At 44.5% G+C, this 20,719-nt stretch overlaps 1 protein-coding gene across 3 annotated transcripts in view; it reads left to right on the top strand.

Moving 5' to 3' along the window:
- The window catches only part of TBC1D8 (TBC1 domain family member 8), a 98,688-nt gene that overhangs the window by 47,100 nt on the left and 30,869 nt on the right, over positions 1 to 20,719 (top strand). For all 3 annotated transcript variants that reach the window (XM_044918842.1, XM_044918841.1, XM_044918840.1), the window contains exons 3-5: positions 7,968 to 8,086; positions 11,798 to 12,026; positions 14,117 to 14,357. In XM_044918842.1, the coding sequence (XP_044774777.1) occupies positions 7,968 to 8,086; positions 11,798 to 12,026; positions 14,117 to 14,357 (589 nt within the window). The remainder of the gene's footprint in view (positions 1 to 7,967; positions 8,087 to 11,797; positions 12,027 to 14,116; positions 14,358 to 20,719) is intronic.

Below are 20,719 nucleotides of genomic sequence, written 5' to 3'. Positions count from 1 at the left end.
TATTTGATAGAGAGCACAGGTAGGCAGAGCTGCAGGCAGAGGGAGAGAGAGAAGCAGGCTCCCCGCTGAGCAGAGAGCCCGATGTGGGGCTCGATCGCAGGACTCTGGGATCAAGACCTGAGCCAAAGGCAGACACTTAACGACTGAGCCACCCAGGGGCCCCTACTGGTGGACATCTGTGGTGTTTTCATCCCTGGCCATGCCTCAGTGAATAACCTGGTGAATAAATAATTTTGTGCCTATATTGCTGAATCATTGGGATAGAGTACCCTTTCAATCCTGAAATCCCAACTCTAGTAAATGAATATGAAGCTTTGTTAGATATTACTAAATGTCCCTTCCTCCACTGGGTTTGTACCACTGGAAAAAATTGCCATCAGCAATGGATGAAAGTACCGGTTTTCCCAGATTTGTCATCAGATCTGTTGTCAAACTTGTGGATTTCCGCCAACCTTATAGGTATTTCTGCAATGGTTCTCGTTTGCGGTCCTTGTATTATGAGGAAGTCGAGCGTCTTTTGTGTTTAAGAGCTGTTTTCAGAAACTCCTTGTTCTTAACCCTTTGCTTCATTTTTTCTTCGGTGGTTCTTTTCTTCCCTTCAATTTTTAGACATTGTCTAAATACTAGGAATATTAGTCCTTTGAGCAATGAAATTAAAAAGCTCTTTTTCCTGTTTGTTATGTCCTTTAGTGGCTTTGCTTTTGGTGTGTTTTACCTTGCAAAGGTTTTTTTAATGTAGTGGGATTTAGAATGCCTTTCTTTTATACTTTATGATTTTGAGGCATGCTTAGGAAGGTTTTATTATTCCCAAGTTATACAGGAATTTACTCCTTTTCTTCAACTACCTGTAAATTAGCTTTTTTCTATTAATACTTTTAGAGCTGTTCTTCTATGTCTTCCGGCTTGCACTGTTTCTGACAAATCTATCATTCTTTGTTGCTCTATAATTATTGTCTTTTTTCTTCATCACCGGCTTTCAACAGTTTGATTAGATGTGCATTTATGTGATTTTCTTGATACTTTTTCTGCTTGGAGTTTGTTGAGATTCTTGGATCTGTGTGTTTATAGTGTTCATCAAACTTGAAAAAAAATTAGCTATTTCTTCAAATATATACATATTTTTTCTGTTCTCTGTTTCTTGCCCCACCCCTCCGCTTTCCCCCTGGGACTCCAATTAGTAGGCTGCTTGCTGCTCTTCCATAGCTCACTGATGTTCTGTTATTTTTCTTGTTGTTAATCCTTTTTCTTCTGCTTTTCTTTTTTTTAATTTATTTTTAAAGATTTTATTTATTTATTTGAGAGAGAGAATGAAAGAGAGCACAAGAAGGGGGAGGGTTAGAGGGAGAAGCAGAATCCCTGCTGAGCGGGGAGCCCAATGCGGGGCTCGATCCTGGGACTCGATCCCGGCACTCCAGGATCATGACCTGAGCCGAAGGCAGTTGCTTAACCGACTGAGCCACCCAGGCGCCCCTCTTCTGCTTTTCATTTTAGTTTTTAATCACTGTGTCCAAGTTCCCTACTTTTTTTTTTTCCTGCAATACTTAAATTAAATTAAATTTAATAGTAAATTTAATTACTTTTAGTAATTTAGTACTTTAGTAATTTACTTAAAGTAAATTAAATTACTTTTAATCCCATCCAGTGTATTTCTGAGTTCAGACACTGTTTCTCCATCCCTCAAAGTTTGGTTTGGATCTTTTTCTATATCTTTAATTTGGTGTCTCACCATCCTCATGCTTTCCTCTACTTTTTGAACTTGGAGTATATCTATAATAGCTGTTTTGTGTCCTTGTCTGCTGATTATTTTATCTGTGTCCTTTCTGGTTCTGTTTCTATTGATTTTTTTTTTTTTCCTTTTGGTTAACGGTCAGATTTTCCTACACCTTTGTTTCTAATTCTGAGCAGTGTTTCTAATGGCACTAATACAAGGACATTTTAATTATAAATTGAAAATCTATTTTACTTTCAGTGTCAGGAAGGTTGAGTTTTTCATTTATTGCAAATACTTTTAGGGACTCAGTATTTTAATTTGAAGGCAGAAAAGGTCAAGGAAATTATGCAAAAATGTTTAAAACTTCATTTCTTAAACAATATAGTGAGAGGTTCATGGCTAAAAATATGGTCAGTCGTGCTGATGGGATACTGATACTGAGCTTTCACAGGTCCCTGTGAAGATACTGCTTTAGGCATGGATCAGATGTTAGAGCGTCCACGGGAAGAGTGTGTGGTTTCTGAAAATGGAAGGCTTTGGTTCAACCCTCTTCCCTGCTCATTTGTGATTTTTACTCAGATTCTTTGCTTCTGAGTTACTCTGTCTAGGATGAGTGTTGTGTGAAATTTAGAAATGACACTGCCTTGGCAGTATTGCTTTTAATTAGCCCCTGGGTGGTCTGTATGGCTTTCAGTCCAGGCATTTGATGGTAGACATGGAGTGTTTGGATGGAGGAGAAATGTACTGTTTCAAGGAAACAGATCCAAACTACACACACGGAATGTCCATTCACTGTAAATTAGGATTTAGGTAGCTGGGGGAAGGCCCTTAATTTGGTTGGATAGTTATTAAGCAGAAAGAAACCGTTGCTTTTGAAAACTGAAGCCTGGATCAAGTTATTTATGGCTGTGTTCATGCAGAAGCTGTAGGTATAGACAATGAGATGCTTGTTCTATTTCCTGAAAATAACTCTGGGGGAAACCTTGGTGAATAAATACTGTGCGTGAGCTTAAAAGTGACTCAGCTCTTGGGAGCAGCCTGCCCAGCTCCCCAGGCTCCTATCTCCCTCATGTGTTAGGATAGAGCGAGCCTTTAGTAGCCAGGAGAACGGCCCTTGAGCTTGGCTCTTCTCTGCCCTTTTTCTTACCCAGAAAATAATACCACCTACCTTGTGCTATTTTTATTAAGATAGACAATATCAAGTGTATGACATATCTAACAAAATGCCAGGGAACATGCCAAGAATTCAGAAGACAGCCTGGGTCTACCACCTCTGCGTGTTCTGCCTTAGAGCTGGTAATTTAGAAATCGTCACTGTTGGTGGTTCTGTGGTTAATTGGGGTTTCTAGGACTGTATTTTAGTTTTGCATAGGTATTTATAAATCTGATTTGACTTCTTGTGTGGGTAATGTTTAAGATCCTCTGAACTTTGATTTTCTTAGGAAATAGAAGTCTTATTCTGCAACAGTAGAAATCTTATTTTGCCTCAATAAAACAAGGTATAATTTTGCCAATTGGATTTCTGTTAAAATCTACAGTGTTCCTATAAATTTTGGTTTTAAACAGCTCTGTTGGCCAGCTAGAGCTGCCATAACAAAATACCACAGACTGGGTGGCTTAAATCAATATTTATTTGCTCACTGTTCTGGAGGCTGGAAGTACACAGTCCAGGTGCTTCTGGCAAGGTTGGTTGCTCCTGAGGCCCCTCTCCTTGTCTTACAGAAGGCCTACTTCTCCCTGTGTCCTCACATGGAGCATTCCTGGTGTCTCTTCCTCCTCCTCTTCTTCTTCCTCTTCCTCTTCTTCCTCCTCCTCCTCCTCCTCCTCCTCTTCTTCTTCCTCCTCCTCTCCTCCTCCTCTTCTTCAATTTATTTTTTAGAGAGTGCGTCAGGGTTAGGGGCAGAGGGAGAGGGAGAGAGAAAATCTAAGCAGACTCCACGCTGAGCACAGACCCCAACTCGGGACTCTATCTCACCACCGGGAGACCATGACCTGAGCCGAAACCAAGGAAACCAAGAGTCAGATGCTAACCAACTGCGCCACCCAGGTGCCCATTTCCTCCTCTTAAAAGGGCACTAGTCCTCTCAGATCCGGGCGCCACCTTTATGACCTCATTTAACCTTATTACTCCTTTAAGGCCCTGTCTCCAAATTTGGTCATATTGGGGGTTAGAGCTTAGGCAGATGCGTTTGTGGGAAGGACACACTTCAGTCCATGACAGTAGCTGTCCTCTGTCTTGGTTTTGGAAGGCCCACAGCAGAAACAGTGAGAATAGTGTTATGCTGGTAATCTGTAGCCTTTTTATCATTCCACCCCTTCAATGGGTGACATGTCCTCCTGTTCTTATTTTCTCTCTACGTTTCTCACCACTTGTATGTCCGTAATATGGTGGCTTTCCAACGTTTTTTGAGCATGACCCACAGACAGAAAAATATTTATGTGTGTGTGCTTACCTCTAACAAATATTGTACAAGTCAGTGGTTGGCCTTATAAAGTGCCATGTCTTTTCTTTTTCATTTTTTAAAAAGCTGTCTTCTGATGGGCTACTTCATGTAATTTGGGAAACCTGGTTACAGCTTAGGTTTAGAACTTTGATGTGTGAGATCTGTTGGGTGACTTTCCTTTTTAGTCTTTTGGGGCTGAGGACATGCAGTTGGTTTGCACTGATTTACGGTATTTTGGAAGTCTATCATAAGACTTCCCTGCAGAGGAAATTATAGTTTGGAAAATTTCCCTGCCATTTGGCAACTTTTGTAGGAAATAGAAGACGGTAGGGTGGAAAAGTTTCATCATATTGATTGTCTTGGCTGGGAGAGACATACAGCTATGTCTTATATTCAGGAACGGGGCAGATTGTAATGAAATCTAACTGTGGCTCAGTGACAGATTTTTATGTGTGTGCCTATTTTCTCTCTCAAGGTGTAGGCTTCGTTTTGTTTTAGAATTACCTTTCCCTGACATAAGCTCCTCTACAGTAGAAGAATCTTTTAAAGAATAAAAGCCTAAATTTTTGATGGTTTTGTTTCAAGTCTTCATTCCATGTGATAGACTGTGTTGGGGCTTGTTTATAGTTTTATTCCTGGTATCTGTGGTTATCAGAGGAAGATGACCTACATGTTTAGCTGTTAACAATGAACTGTGCTGGCCCTGTGAGCTTAATAGGATAGATGAAAACCTGTTTCATGTCATCCAGAAGGATGCACTCAGGAAATTGGAATTGCTCTAAGTACAAACACAAAATGACTTTTTTTTTTTTTTAGTGTCAAGCCATAGAAAGTAATGGACCTAAGGATTATGTAAATGTTACTTTGAAATTGAAATGCAGCTTATTACAGGAGGACCCCAGGGTACTTCAAGGTTGTAGAGAATGAGTTCATACCCTGCTTTTGCCTTTCCTTCAATACGTATGACCTTGGAGAAGTGTTTGAGCCTCCATTTCCTCATTCAGAAGTCTTCATTACACAGCAGTGAGCTAGTCCCTGGAATAGAAAGGTTACAAAGGTGAGTCTTCTCCCTTCTCCTGTTCTTCCTCATTCTGCCAAGTTTTTTTTTTAATAGGAAGTCATGAAAACATACTCAAGGGGCGCTTGGGTGTCTCAGTCAGTTGAGTGTCTGACTCTTGATTTCGGCTCAGGTCATGGTCTCGGTCGTGGGGTTGTGGGATTGAGCCCTGTGGAGGCTCCACGCTCAGCGGGGAGTTTGCGTCAGGTTCTCCCTCTCCCCCTCTCTCTCTGCTCCCCACCCCCTGCTCACATGCTTTCTCTCTCTCAAATAAATAAATCTTTAAAAAAAAATACTCAAAAAGATGGATGACCAGTGAGGATAATTTTTCCCATTTATTCTTTGTCTTAAATAATCTGAGCAGTTGGTTTTATTATGATAAATAATAAAGTACAAAGATCTAGAAAGAGTAAACCTTAAAGAGAAGGGCAGAGGTCCAGGCATCCCTAAGGCTCCTGCACACGTAGATTGGCTTTAGTGAAGACCCAAGGACTCTCTTGAGACAGTGTGATGTGCTGTCCGCCCACTAGGAAGACCCTATTGCTGACCCCCTCAGGTATAGAAGCTGTTTTTGTAGCTGACACCTACACGGTTGCCGCTGGAAGACACCGAACGGCAGAGATTTAGCCAGAGCTGGGCAAACCTGACGTCTGCCTAAGGCACCTCAGCACTGAGTGTGAGGAACCAAGCAGACAGTGAGGGCCCGGGGTTCAGGTAGATGACGCTTAGAAGCTTCACGAGAGTGCTGCTGTGGAGACTGGAATAACTTGGTTTGTTTTTGCTTTAAAAGGATCTTCCCCCCTTGTAAGAGGAGTGCGGAGCCTGAAGGGCCAGTGGTTTCCCATAACCACAAGGGCCTCCTGGGTGGGAGGGGGACAGACAGTGAGAGGATCCTGACCATGCCCCCTTCCCCCCCGCCCCCACACACACACCGAGCTGGCTCTCCTAAACCTCATGTGGCTGCATCTCCAGTCTGGTGATCCTTAAAGAGCAAGAATCGGGGCGGGGGGAGGGGGCACTGCTGGACAGCTGGGCAGATGACGGATTGGTGTGGACTGAATGGTGTCTTCCTCCCCCATGTTCATACATTGAAGCCTTAACCCCCAGTGTGGTAGTATTTAGAGGTGGGACCTGGGGAAGTAATTAGGTTTACAGAAAGTCATGAGGGTGGGGGCCCCATGATGGGATTCCTTATAAGAAGAGAAAGAGAGGGGCGCCTGGGTGGCTCAGCTGTTAAGCGTCTGCCTTCAGCTCAGGTCATGATCCCAAGGTTCTGGGACCCAGCCCCACATCGGGCTCTCTGCTTGGCAGGAAGCCTGCTTCTCCCTCTCCCACTCCCCCCACTTGTGCTCCCTCTCTCGCTGTGTCTCTCTCTGTCAAATAAATAAATAAAATCTTTAAAAAAAAAAAAAAAAGAGAAAGACCAGATCTCTCTCTCTCTCACTTTTCCTTACGAAGAATTCTCTTGGATTGCTCTGATGACTCCTTCCTCACCTGTCCATTCAGAACAACAGTCCTAACACAGATGTTCTTTATACTCACTGACCCTGAATGTACAAGTCAGGAGTGAGTTCTCTGGCATTTTTGTAAGATCCCTCCGTGCATCTATACTCTGCGGGGAGGAAAGCTACAAATGGCATACAGAAAGTTTGGTGTTAACAAAATGCATATCTGGCTTTTGTGTATGTGGTATGTGGTTCTCTTGACCATTATGCCTCTCACATTGGTGAGCTTATTCTGCACTGGTGTTTGGTAGCCCTCGACCTCTTGGAGGTTAGAATATCTCCTGCTTCCCATTTTGGAAATCTGGTTCTCCTAGCTGGGCATTTATCTATTCCTGTACTACACACACGTGATGCACACATCCCTTTTCTTGTCCGGGACTATGCTTGCTTCAAGGCAGGGGACTTTATCGAGCACCTGCTGTATGCTGGGTCCTTCCCTGGGAGCTGGCACCATCCTTGTGCCAAGGTGCCCATTGTCTAATGGAGAGTACTAGGAGACTCCTCGAGGGGAAATACTAAAATAACTAAGCTGTTTGGTAACTGTGTTGCTTAATGCTTCGGTAATGGGGCGATTTCTTTTTAATTGCCTTGGAAAGAAATTAACTTACTAGACATGATTTAATGTTGTACGTTTTTAACATTTAGTATACAGCCTCTTTTTATGTATGTTCTTAAGGGATATTGTTGTAAATGATACCAAGTATAGCTTGGTAAACCTGAAAATTCCCTAGGTTGTTGCTGTTGTATTTAATGATGCTTGTTGCGATTGGCAACACCCTTGGGCAATCAGCAGAGCTTTCTCAGGAAGCTCTTTCCTCTGTGACACTGGGCTGAGGTCCCTCTTGAGGGATCCCTGTTCTCACAGGGTAAACTATGTGAGACTGTTCAGAATTGGTCTGCTTTGGGGGGGCTTGTTTCCCCTGGCATAGTTGCGTAATTACAAATGTTCCCGTCACTTGAGTGCATGTGGTAGGAAGTCCAGGCATCAGCAAGACTGATAGGATGCCCACACGCAGTCCCGGGAGTAAACTGATGGGGCCCCTGGCCCATCCATGTGGCAGTGGACAGGTGTTTGCTGTGGTGAGGGACACCATGGCTTCAAAGGAGGGTGCCTTCATTGTCCACTGTGGCCCAGGATGTGAGAAACCAGGATGTTTTAATCACAAACACAGGTTTCATAATATCTGGAAAATGAGTTCATGTTCTAGGAGTTACTTTTAATTTCGGTATCTTTTTCTGTTCTAACCCAGGTGCGACATTAGAGGAAATAAACCAGCATTGGGACTGGCTGGAGCAAAACCTCCTGCATACTTTGTCCGTCTTTGATAATAAAGATGACATTGCCAGCTTTGTCAAAGGGAAGGTAAAGGTAGGTCCTTTGACTGAAATGCTTCTCCCCATTTCCCCATCTTTCTTATTACTTCCATATGACATTCTGAGCACTGTAGCATTTTTGATCAGATTTGAACAATTTTCTCCACCATAACTGAACGACTTGGCTTAATACACAAAGGAGCTGGACTTGTCACTTGTCAAACTTCACAGTCAGTCTGGCAAAATATACCTGAAATTGGAAAATCCACATTCTCAGGCCTCAGTTTTTGTTCTCCTTTACAGAAGTGAAGGTCCTCTCTTGTCTCGGGGGAAAAAATGTTAACATTTATGTTTTTGCAGAGCAGAAACGGTATTTGACTCCTTAAACTCGTTATTCCCACCTTTTTGCAGTTGTGACATCTTGTCACTCTATTTTGTTGGACCTGGCACTTTCCTCTTCCTAAAGAGGCTGTTTATTCTTCAAATATGTTAAATAAATGGAATTAAGACCATTTACGTTTTAAGAAGGCACGACAGGACTATTTTGGAGGGTATCTGTTAATATCTCCTGTGAATTTCATCTTCTCCCTCATTGCAACAACATGATTGGGACCCAGTGCTTTAAAAGCCCCATCAGGCAGGGAGAGACTGTTTCTCATTCTGATTTTAACCCTTATTAAACACTTTAACACATTAGCCTCTAATACAGTTTTCCTCCCTGCGGGTAAAATCCCCAGACCATTGATTTTGTTTATTTATTTAATTTTTCTTCAAAAGTTTGCCTCAAAAATGCTTCAGCTTTTAGTAAAGTGTGTCAAACTGAATTCTTGGTTTTAAAGGGACAAAACAGAAGTATTCTTGTCCTTCCTCTTGTGTCACCAGCTAGGAACCAAAGATCTCCTGAGTCAGGCAGTGTGGCAGTGTTGGTGTTACCTCTGAGCTGTGGGGCTGGCAGGTGGACCCAGGCTGTGGCGGGGACTCATCCAGCCCGTGGGTTACCACCTCTGCCTGGTCCGACTGACTAGCTTGGTTCCCTGGGTCAGATCGCACTGGGCCTTAGCTACAGAAATGCCTATTTCATGGTTATTTTTCACACTTACCTCCTTTCTCCTTAGTCTATCTTATGTTATGGTGGTTCTTTGAGTTGGGGTTTCTCCTTTTAATATGGAGGAAGGAAATTCATTTCTGCTGCAGTAGCTTTAGGAAAGCTTCTGCAGAGAAGGAAGCAGCTTTTCCTCTACCCTCCTAGATTCTCCTCCTAGGCCTGGAGATTAAACCGACAAACGTCGAATTGGTGAGAAAAACAGTTGATCAACGCGTGCAGTGTGCGGACACATGAGGGAAACTCAGTGATGAGTAACTCAGGGGTGGATAGAATGTGGGGCTTATACAGCATCTCAACAAAGAACAATACGTTTGTAGAGAAGGGACGAGACAAAGAGAAAGCCGTTCAGGCTTTCAGGGGTGGCCAGCTGTGGGAAAGTAAATGTGGGGAGAAATGAAGGGAAGAGAAGAAGGGTTGTTTTTGTGAGGTTTGTTATGTGCATTCCTCTTGGTACTGGTCAGAATCTTACCCTCCTCTTCCCGGCACAGAGAAGGGAGGCACCTTCACAAATGGGTGTTTGGTATCCTTGTTTTAGGCAAGTAGTGGGGGAGGGCGGAGAGCCTTTTTGGTGTCTACTGTTTCTCAGTTGTCTTCAGATCAGAATAATCCTTATGCCAAAGTGGCATAGTTTGGAATGGCATATTCTGATCCCCTGCACATCAAAACTGAAATGCCTTAAAAAAAAAAAACAAAAAACGAGCAGTTGCAGGGAGACTGCTGGCCTGAAGCAGGGGTGGGGATGGAGGGGTTCTTGTGGTCTGAGATGGGGTTATATCTTTGGGGCCACTATGTGGTGTAGGTTCTTCCTTTCCTCTGGGAAGATCCAAAGGAATTAGGAATTGGGGCTTTCCTAGTCATATCCTGAGTTGGCCACTCTGTAAAGCTTTAAAGAAATCCTTGTACTTAGAGTTGTGCTCATCACCAGACCCTGCAGTCCCCAGAAGTCAGGAGTCTGTGTAGCCACCATCATTGTGGCTGCATCTGGAGCCAGTGTGTCCTGTTCTGCTTCCGTGACTCTCTGCTGTAGAGCCTTCCTAAAATCCCCTTCATGCCTCACGGTCCAGAGCTTTATATATTAGATAAGCTTTTAAAATTATTCATCTTTCTTATAACTTTTCCATTTTATAATGTCTGGTTAAATAAAATTTGGAAAAGAAGAAAAATATAATGAAGGAAATGAAAAGCACTTGAAATTTTACCAGACTTCAGATTCATTTAATAAATAATTCTCATTTTAATAGTAACTCCCAGGTAATTCTCTAAAATAGTTTATACAGGCCAGGCTTTGGTAGTTGTGCCCCCAAAATGGCCTTGTCTTTTTTTTTTTGAAATATTTTTTAAGTAATCTCTACACCCAACTTGGGGCTCGAATTTACAACCCTGAGATCAAGAGTCACATGCTGTCCTGACTGAGCCACCCAGGCACCCCCAAAATGGGCTCATCTTACATTTTTGGGGGAGATTTTATTTATTTATTAGAGAGAGAGAGTGCAGGAGGGAGGGGCAGAGGGAGAGGGAGAAGCAGACTCCCTGCTGAGCAAGGAGCCCAACATGGGGCTCGATCCCAGGACCCTGAGATCATGACCTGAGCCGAAGGCAGATGCTTAACCGACTGAGCCACCCAGGTGCCCCAAAAGTGGCTTTGTCTTAAGGGACCTGGCCTTTCATGAAGCACAGGAATGTGGGGAATCAGAATTCTGATCTTGTCAATGAGTTGTCACCCCTTAGGAAGAAGCCACAGGCTTATGTTCTAGGCACTTTTACAGCCTTACCCTGGATTTAGAAAGGATCCTTACTGTTAACTTGTTGTTGGCAAAGCCGTTGTACGTTGAGATGCTTTCTTTTCTGTCTTGTCTCCCTATGCACCTGAGTGCTTTGGACATATTTATGACCTCGGCCAACAAACTTCTTTTCTACCTTAGAAGACTGTAGAGTATTTAGTGGTAGTGAAAGGTGTCAGATGTCAGGCACCTGTTGGCTTTGTATTAAAAGTTTTGAAGGAAATGACATTCCTTAGCTTTTTAAAAAGCGGGGCACCCGGGTGGCTCAGTCAACTAAGCATCTACTTTCAGCTTCGGTCATGATCTTGGGGACCTGGGGTCAAGCCCTATGTCAGGCTCCCTGCTCAGTGGGGAGCCTGCTTCTCGCTCTCCCTCTGCTGCTCCCTCTGCTTGTGCTCTCTCGTGCTCTCTCTGTCAAATAAATAAATAGGATCTTTAAAAAAAAAATACACTAACTTGTAACTCAAACTTGGATAGTTCTTCAAGGTCGATACATCAGATTCACGCTTGAGGCGGTAACTTGATCATCTGTTCCTGTAGGGAGAGCTAGGAGGTATTGTACAACAGTAATTTGTTAGAAAACTCAGGGTTAGAGGTCAGTGATTTGTCCAAAGCCTCAAGGCTGGTTAGTGGTCAAGTGAGAGACTTGTTCTTAGGTTTTCCACCCTCCCCCCCCCAGCTCATCTTTCCCCCAACCATGACAGTGCTTCTGGGTGGTAGACAGATGGAGTAGCGAGCCGCTCTCCTCCACCCCTGGCGTGTGTTGGTGGGCAGTGTAGACGCCTCAGGTGCCTGTGCTTGGCAGTCCCTTCCCACCTCTGCCTGCCCCTCCCCTAGTCCCTCTCGCCAACGAGGGGACCCTTATCTTTCTGTGTGTCAGGCTCTGATTGCGGAGGAGACAAGCAGCAGGCTTGCCGAGCAGGAAGAAGAGCCTGAGAAGTTCCGAGAGGCCTTGGTGAAGTTCGAGGCCAGGTTCAACTTCCCGGAGGCAGAGAAGCTGGTCACCTATTACTCCTGCTGCTGCTGGAAGGGCAGGGTTCCCCGCCAAGGCTGGCTGTACCTCAGCATTAACCACCTCTGCTTCTACTCCTTCTTCCTGGGCAAAGAACGTAAGTGAGGCTTGGGCTGGCATTCGCAGATGAAGCTGACCCTCGGGATGCTCAGTGCTGTCCTGAGACACGAGGAAGAGCTAGAGAACAAAGGATTTTTAAATGAGTAGTTGAGATGGTAATGAGTGATTCTTGATTAACTTCAAACGACGTGTGCAGACAATTATATTTCTTTATGCTACCGCCACTAAGGGGCTTTGATTTGGTGAGAATTCATTTTTCCCATTGCCTTAAACATTTCTGTGTAATTCGCTTCATAGAGCTACAGAAGGTTTTTTTACTTTATGTTGCTCTGAAAACACATTGTCAAAACTGACGCTTCTTAAGATGGGTGGGGGGCCTTTAAAAAGTTGCCAGCCCTGAAGATCATGACTGCTCCTGGAAGAGGAGCAAGATGTACAGCTGTTCCTTGGAATGGGAGGGTCCACTTGAGATTCAGGCAGTGATTAACTTTTCACACGTTTACCCACTGACCATCACCATGCGAGGTGATGGAATTCCAGGATAAGAAAGAAAAGCCATAAGTGTTGGTTGTATATTGAATTTTTAAAAAATCTTTCCCACTGAAACTTCTTTTGGAACCAAGTATTGTTGCAGGCATCCATGTAGGATGGCAGCTGTGTGTGTGTATATAAAACAAGTAAATGCGTATGTATGTGTTTATATATCTAATTTTTTTTCCTTCCTGCATTTAAGTTTATATTTCAAGTTGAACCAGTGGGAGGGGCTTCTCTGAAATTGTGCTGACACAGCTTCCTCCCAGGGCCATTGCTTCTCTTTCTCATGCTGCCAGCTTCAGGTCTGATGCTCCAGTACATACACCCTGTGTGCACAGCCTTTCCCTACCCCTGGACTGTGCTCTGACCTAATCTTGACTATCCTTATTCTTGTACTTTCTGCGGTGCTTCTCAAAATTCATGCAGGTCTTTCCTTCCCTTCCCCATTCTTGTGTCTCTTTGGAAACTCCGGTTCACCCTTCAAAATCAGTTCAGATTTTTATCACCTCCAGGGACTTTCCTTGGTTCCCTTAAAATTTGCACCATGTTTGTGTTTCTGTTTTAGATTTTGTCAAGTTAGTGGTTGCTTATTTTACATGTCTCTTTGCCCTATTTGAATGAGCTTAAGTGCAGGGCTTTTCACAAAGTAGACGCTTGATGAAGTGAAAATTGATGTTATAGGTTGCATATGTGTTTGTATGAACAACTTATGTGAAAGCAACTAGAAGTAGCTGAAGAAGCTTCTTCTCAACCTGATGTAGATGTGTGGCCTTTTAAGTTACTGAAGCCCTGAAAACATTATTACAACAAGTGGAAAGAAATGGTAGAAAAAGAAACACTTCAAGATCCCTTCCTTTATTGGAAAAAGAAAATGAGTTACTTTCTGACACCGTTCATTCATGGTGACTAAGCCAAATTTTGTTAGGATGCTGAGTTTTGAAAAAAAAATGATTTCTAGTATTTGTTGTCATAGTGTCTTTTCCCCATTTGCATTAGCAAGCGCTAGCTAGCCTCACAACCACTGTATTGGAAACATTTCCCAGAATAGAACACGTGTTTATAAAATGTACTGTTTGTACTGTATTGCTTTAAAAAGAATTCCATAGAAATTGTACTGTGTCTTCTAAGACTGTCATTTGACACAGTCTAAATGTTAAGCCTGTTTCTCTAAACGAAATCATGAATAATCCTCTTTTGCACTTTTTTTTTCATAGCTTACACCATGAATGCTGCTTTTGAAACCAGATATTAGGTAGATTGAGAAAGTTTTGCATATTTTGCAAATATTTAAGTTTAAATATTTTTGAAGAAGTTTTCCTGTTGTTAACTTGATATTTCAGAATGCTGTCCCCTGTACGTGTGCAGTAGCCAGCAACTTGGAAGATTTTACTTAAATCTTCTTTTAAGAAAATCATGAAACATGAGTTGGGTTCTAACACACAGCTGTCAGGCAGCTTTGTGCTTCCCCTTTCCTGCTCTGGTTTTGTATTTCAGCTTAAGGAAATCCTTGGACTCTTGTTTGCTGATACACTCAAGTTTGGCTCATATGTTAGGGTAACCTATGTATTTGCCTTTTTTTTTTTTCTCTTCCAGTTAAACTTGTAGTCCCTTGGGTTGATATCCAGAAGTTAGAAAGAACGTCCAACGTCTTCCTGACGGATACCATCCGAATCACCACGCAGAATAAGGAGCGCGACTTCTCCATGTTCCTGAACCTCGATGAGGTATTCAAGATCATGGAGCAGTTGGCGGACGTGACACTCCGGAGGCTCCTGGATAATGAGGTCTTTGACCTGGACCCAGACCTGCAGGAACCGAGCCAGATCACCAAGCGGTAAGAGCTTCCGTTTTCAGTTCCTCACCCATAGGACTGATGTGCCACCACCTTCATTTACATGTGCTTTGTTAGTCGTAGTTGTACAAGGTTTAAATTTCCCTTGTGGCATGATGCAGATTTTCCTGTGGCGTTAATCATGATTGTGACATAATAATTGGCAGCAACTGTTAATTTTTTTTTTTTAATAGTGAAAGTTTTTTTTTTTTTTTTTAAAGATTTCATCTATTTGTTTTAGAGCAAGTGAGCTGGGAGAGGGGCAGGGGGAGGTGGAGAGGGAGAGAATCTCTAGCAGACTCTGCACTGAGCGTGGAGCCCAGCTCGGGGCTCGATCCCATGACCCTGACATGACCTGAGGCGAAACCAAGAGTCAGACGCTCAACTAACTGAGCCATCCAGGTGCCCTGATTGTTAATTTTTTTTTATGCAGTTGACTTTGTTTTCTGGATCCAATTCTGCTTTTTTTCCAGATATTTCGAAACTGATTTTTATAAAAAATACTTCTAAGGAAAATGTAATATGGATAGCTTCATGATAGAATTCCATTCAATACTGTGCTTTATCAGTGAACATTAAGAAATTTTATATTTCCATTTGAAAGTGCTTTGTAGAAGAAGTTTTCAGGACAGTGGATTTATTTTTGGTACCGGTTTGTCATTAGAAATGTGCCTTAGTAATGCTCTAAGTTAACATTCTTTGTTATTGGTTTGCCCCCGGCTGATGCTAGGTGTGGAGATGTCTGGGGCAGTTGCTTGAATTATTAGTCACTTTAAAGAAGTTCAGCTTTATTATCTAAAATTTAAACGGTGGTGTTTGTCCGAGTTTGACTGTGATTCCTGACTTGGTGGTTTAGACCAGGTAACTGCAGAGTTGATACAAAGATACCCTTAGAGAAACAAGTCATCTGTGAAGTGCTGTTGCGGCTGGATAGATTTGATATCGTTACAGAATCACCGCTACTATTTAGTACTACTAGACATGAAAAAAATATTTTAATCTGGTAAAATACACATGACATAAAATTTGCTGCCTTAATACCACTGAACCATACAGTTAAAAATGGATAAGTACGTTCACATTGTTGTGCAACCATCCCCTCCATCCAGCCCTGGGGCGCTTCATCTTGCAAAACTGAAACTCTGTCCCCATTAAGCAATAACTCCATTCCCTCCTCCCCCAGCCCCTGGCAACTGCCACCCTACTTTCTGTCTCTGAGTTTGACTACTCGAGGTCCCTCATGTAAGTGGACTCATACAGTATCTGTCTTTTTGTGACTCGCTTATTTCACTTAGCGTCATGTCCTTAAGGTTCATCCATGTTGTAGCAGGTGCCAGAATTTCCTTCCTCTTTAAGGCTAGGTAGTAAAATAGTCCATTGCATGGATATACCACATTTTCTTTATCCGTTCATGCATCTGTGGACACAAAGCTGTTTCTACCTTTGACTGTTGTATCTGATGTTGCTATGAGCATGTGTGTGCAAATATCTTTTCGAGTCCCTGCTTTCACATCTTTTGGGCATATACCCAGAAGTGGAATTGCGAGATCGTGTGGTAGTTCTGTGTCGTTCTATGTCCGGTCATTAAAAACATTTTTTAAATCTATTGTAACATTCCTGTTATTCCTTACACACGTTCGCTGTTTTCTCGGAACATCTGGGAGAACATGTGTCTAATTAGTGGTCTCTAAATGGCAGTGTGTTTTTTTTTTTTTTAAAGATTTTATTTATTTATTTATTTGAGAGAGAGAGAGAGAGAAACAGCACGAGAGGGGAGAGGGTCAGAGGGAGAAGCAGGCTCCCTGCTGAGCCGGGAGCCCGATGTGGGACTTGATCCCAGGACTCCGGGACCATGACCTGAGCCGAAGGCAGTCGCCTAACCAACTGAGCTACCCAGGCGCCCAAAATGGCAGTGTGTTTGTAGTTGGCATGTGTTCAGCAAGAATTTGGAGCCCCTGCTGTGTGCATGCGTTGGAAATTTGATCGTGTATCGTCCCAAGTAAGGCAAAAATCAAAAAGTGAGCTTTTTTGGTGAAACTCCAGGGAATTTCACTTGGTTTTATGTCCTCATCATCTGACAGTCCCTTTGTGAGAGGGGATGGTGCTGCTTGTCACTCCCTTACAGAAGGAGAGCCTTGGGGTGCTGCCCTTGGGTCTTCTCACTCCCCATCCTGAGCTCCTCCCTGTGCCTCCTGACCCCGGGTTTCCAATTACCATCTCTGACTCTGTCCTAGGTCCAGAGAAGACAACCCAGCACAACGGCAGCCCCACTCTCCCATATATCTTCAAATAACTCTATAGTCGTTCGGTATCTGAGTCCTTTTAGTCCAGCTTACAAAGATTGGTTAAAAATGAAGAAACCAGTCTCGGTTGTAGGAGTTGTTAAAGGGCTCCTATAAATCACCCAGTAAAGCTGCTCTCTCTCCTGCAGGTTTTGCATCCATGCGTGTGAATTGCGATGTGTGTGAATTGCAGCCAGGGTCTTAGAACTAGGAGGCCGGCTGATAGCCTGCATGCTCCGGTCAGCTCCATGGGCATTGGGATTTCAGGTGACTTCTCACAGATCTCCTGATGTTCCTTCATGGCTCCACTTCTAGATGTAGCATTGTGGTTTGGGGTAGAAACTGGGAAAGAAGAGGCTGATGGCAGGTTTGTTGCACTTAAGACCCTTCGGTAAAATCCTTCGTTTTGGAAGAAAATTCATCAGCACAGGCAGTCTTCATGCATGTTCCAGAATTCAGGTGAATTATATGAGGCTCCCCCTCTTCCACTTACTATCCTGGAAACCATTAGGAAGAAGAGAGAGAAAAGGACAAAACAGGGCCCCGGCGGTGGCCAGGGTGGCGCTGCTGGGACCCCACAGGTGCCTTGGGCTGGCCCTGTGATGGACGGCAGGATTCTGGTCCGTGGTGTGTTTTGCTGGTCTCTGCACTTTGAGTGACTTCTTCCAAAAGTGAAAGGCATGTCCTTGCCTACCAGTTCCTCGCTGGGTCTCTTGTGTAGCTTTCTGTCATGGAGACATAGGCCTGTGGACATAAACAGGTAATGACTCAGTCAACTTGACATCCTGCCAAGAGAGCCCAGGTTTTCAAGTTGAGGAAAACAGTCTCTTGATGCAAAAGGCAGGATCAGAAGTGCTGGAATGCTCCTCAGGCTCCCTTTTGTTGATGTATTTTCACTTCCCTTCCCAGATAACAGCTTTAGAAAGGTGCCCTTGGGGTCACTGGTGTGGTGAGCCATCTGATTATGAATTAGTCATGATTGCTGCTCATGCTCACTCCCATGGGACTTCGGGACAGAGCCCAGTGAGGCTGGGACTCCAGCGGGAGCCGGGAGACGGGATGGTGCATTGCACAGGAGGACCCAGTCAGACAAGGTAGAGCTGGCTGGCCCCGGGGAGTCCTCTGGCCCAGCCCTCACACTTCGCAGAGGAGGGCCTGGACCAGGGATTCTGGGGTGCAGTAACAGAATCCAGGAGGGCGGGGAAACGGAGACTGAGGAAGGGACTTCTGGGTGCTGGGGGAGCTAATAAATGGATTGGTCCTGAAATTTACAAACAAAATAACACTTGTAAAGTTGTGAGTGGTAGGTTGAGAACTGTGTAGCCAGCTGTTTGGGGCGGGGGGAGATTGGGGAGGTGATGGGTTTCACCAAATCAAAATTAATATCTTCATTAAAATTTGTATTGATTGATGGAAAGTGCTGGAGGAAAACTCAGTTAATGCAGTACAGTGAATGGAGGGTCTTTCCCCTGGTGGAAGCTTTTTCTGTGGTATCCAAAGGTAGGCGGTGGCTGCCGGGGTTGGGGGGGGGCGCTGATGTCTTCAGAATAAGCCCTCATCCCCTGTTGCCTGGCTGATTCTTAGCTCCCTGGTCTGACTTTTCAGACCTTCTTTGGCCTTTTCTGCCCAGATTCACTCCCTTTCCTGCTGTTCTCCTTGTGCGCCTACTAAGAATGCCCAGCCTAGCTCTGTAATTTATTCGACTTTCTGTCCTTGTGATTCTGGTTCAGAGTCACCATCTCTTAGGGGCTCCTCATGCAGCCCCGAACAGTTCCTGCCTCACGGGGGAAGGCCTGCGGCTCCCCACCCTGCAGAGCCCTAGCTGCTTTGTACTTCTCCAGGCTGTTCTGGAGCAGGATGGAGGGCAGAGGGTGAAGGCAGGAGCCTTGAGCGTGAAAAAGCCTTCTAGATGCCAGTGTTATTGAGGTCTTGGTCTGCTGGAGCTCCGAGAATGGATTTTCAAAGAAATGGGGGCACTGCGGCCCCAGCTGAGTCCATCTGCAGCCTGTTGTCTGCTGTCTGAGGGCTGGGTTTCCCTCATGCCCCCATTGTGTGCAGGGGACCCAGGCTGCTGTGTGCTCTGTGTAAGATGCTTCATAGCAAGGTTGTCCTTCTGTTTCCTTAGTGCTCTTGGGGGAAGGTAGAGGAAAGGTGTTTCACGTAAACACACATTCGAGGGATGCCATGTTGTATGTGCACACTTTTGGGCTTTGAGGACAAGTATGCGTATCTGGTCTTTCTGCCTTGTTTCTTTTTTCTTTTTCTTTAAATTTTATTTATTTATTTGACAGAGACAGCGAGAGAGGGAACACAAGCAGGGGGAGTGGGAGAGGGAGAAGCAGGCTTCCCGTGGAGCAGGGAGCCTGATGCGGGGCTTGATGCCAGGACCCTGGGATCATGACCTGAGCCGAAGGCAGACACTCAATGACTGAGCCACCCAGGCGCCCCTTTCTGCCTAGTTTCTACATTGCTGGCTCTTGCCCAGAGTTTCAAATGAGTTGGGCGTGGGTCTGTGGGTGGGTGTGTAACTAAGAGCCTCTAGAAATCCTTATACGTATCTTTATGGGGCAAACTGCCTGCAGAGGGCCAAGTTATTCCAGAAGGGCAGGGGTGGTACTTGAGGCCTCAGGTCTAGGGCACAGGGGGCACCTCCTCATACCCGGTGCTAATGTGGGAGCCCACCTGCCCCAGTCTGCCACACAGCCTGAGTTTGGGGAAGCACTTGGCCTTGAGCAGCTTGAGTTGCTGACAAACAGGAGGTTTGTGGATGTGGGGTGAGTGACACGAGGGAGGGAGAGTTCCCATGGCTTGTGAGGCCTGACACGGGTCTTTTCAAAAGTGTTCTAACAGGTTGATGGGGAAAAGAGAGAGGGAAACCTGTTTTTGATACATTTGTACCAAAACTAGGAGGAGAAAATCGAATTCCTAGGTTTGCAGAGAAACGAAAGAACAACCCACCCTTTCATTTCTTGGGTCTAAGGTCTAAGGAATGAAGTGTGGAATTTTAAATGTGGGCATGTAGTTTAGAATTGTCCACCTTGTTGTCATGCAGGACTGCACGCGTTAATTGCAGCTCTGCGAACAAACTTGGTGTTCTTGCTCCCCACGTTTATGTCCTATGTGGCTACAGGCTCATACAATGGCATGTGTTAAGACAGGAGGGTTTGTGGCGCCGTCCCTTCTATTCTCAGCTGTCGCTTTCTCTTGGAGCGATTGCTTTGACCAGTGCATACCAGCAAGGTGGACGATGGGTGGTAAATATTGTGGGGGCTGCCGGGCTAGTTTTCATCTTTATAGGGGCGCTTCTGCCCTGGCTTACAGGCCTGTGCTCGGCTACTGCTTTCTGAATGGTCGGTTATGGCTCATGTCTGTAGGGCATCTCTATGGAGGAAGAGGGGGAGCCTTTAGTAAGTACTGGAAGGTCTGAAAGGCAAATTGTGACCAGTGGGCTTTGTTTCTGGTGCTCTTCGGAAAGAGGAGCTGATATTTTTAGCATCAAAACTACCACCTGCGAAACAGACCTAAAGGATGAAGTGGTCTTACTCTGAGCTTCATAAAGGGCTTGAGCTACTCCTCTCTCAAGCTACTACAGGATCTTCATCTCCATCTGTTGGAAAGTTAAATGCCACATATATAGGTATAATGCAGATTTAGAGGCAGAATTGGAAGAGGACTTTCTAAGGAAGGAAGATGATTTAGGAAAGTCCTTCCTGCTGCTTTTTTTTTTTTTTAAGATTTATTTATTTCAGAGAGAGCGTGTGCAATCGTGCGGGGGGAGGGGCAGAGGGAGGAGAGAATCCTGAAGCAGACTCCTTGCTGAGCGTGGAGCCCGACAAGGAGCTCGATCCCAGGACCCTGAGATCCTGACCTGAGCCGAAACCAAGAGTCAGCAGCTTAACCAACTGAGCCACCCAGGTGCTCCCCTCCTTTCTGTCTTTGTCTTATAACATGAGGTCACTGGTCTGTGACTGCTGAATGTGTGAGAGATAGACCCCAAGGGTGACAGAGAACAGCCCAGAAAGGAGAGTGGAGATGTGCTTAGAAGCCATGGAGAATGGGGTTGAACTGAGTGGTTGGCTGGTG

Source organism: Neomonachus schauinslandi, chromosome 10 (assembly GCF_002201575.2).
Source record: "Neomonachus schauinslandi chromosome 10, ASM220157v2, whole genome shotgun sequence".
Taxonomy (NCBI): Eukaryota; Metazoa; Chordata; class Mammalia; order Carnivora; family Phocidae; genus Neomonachus; species Neomonachus schauinslandi.
This window is presented reverse-complemented; position numbering and strand designations above follow the sequence as displayed.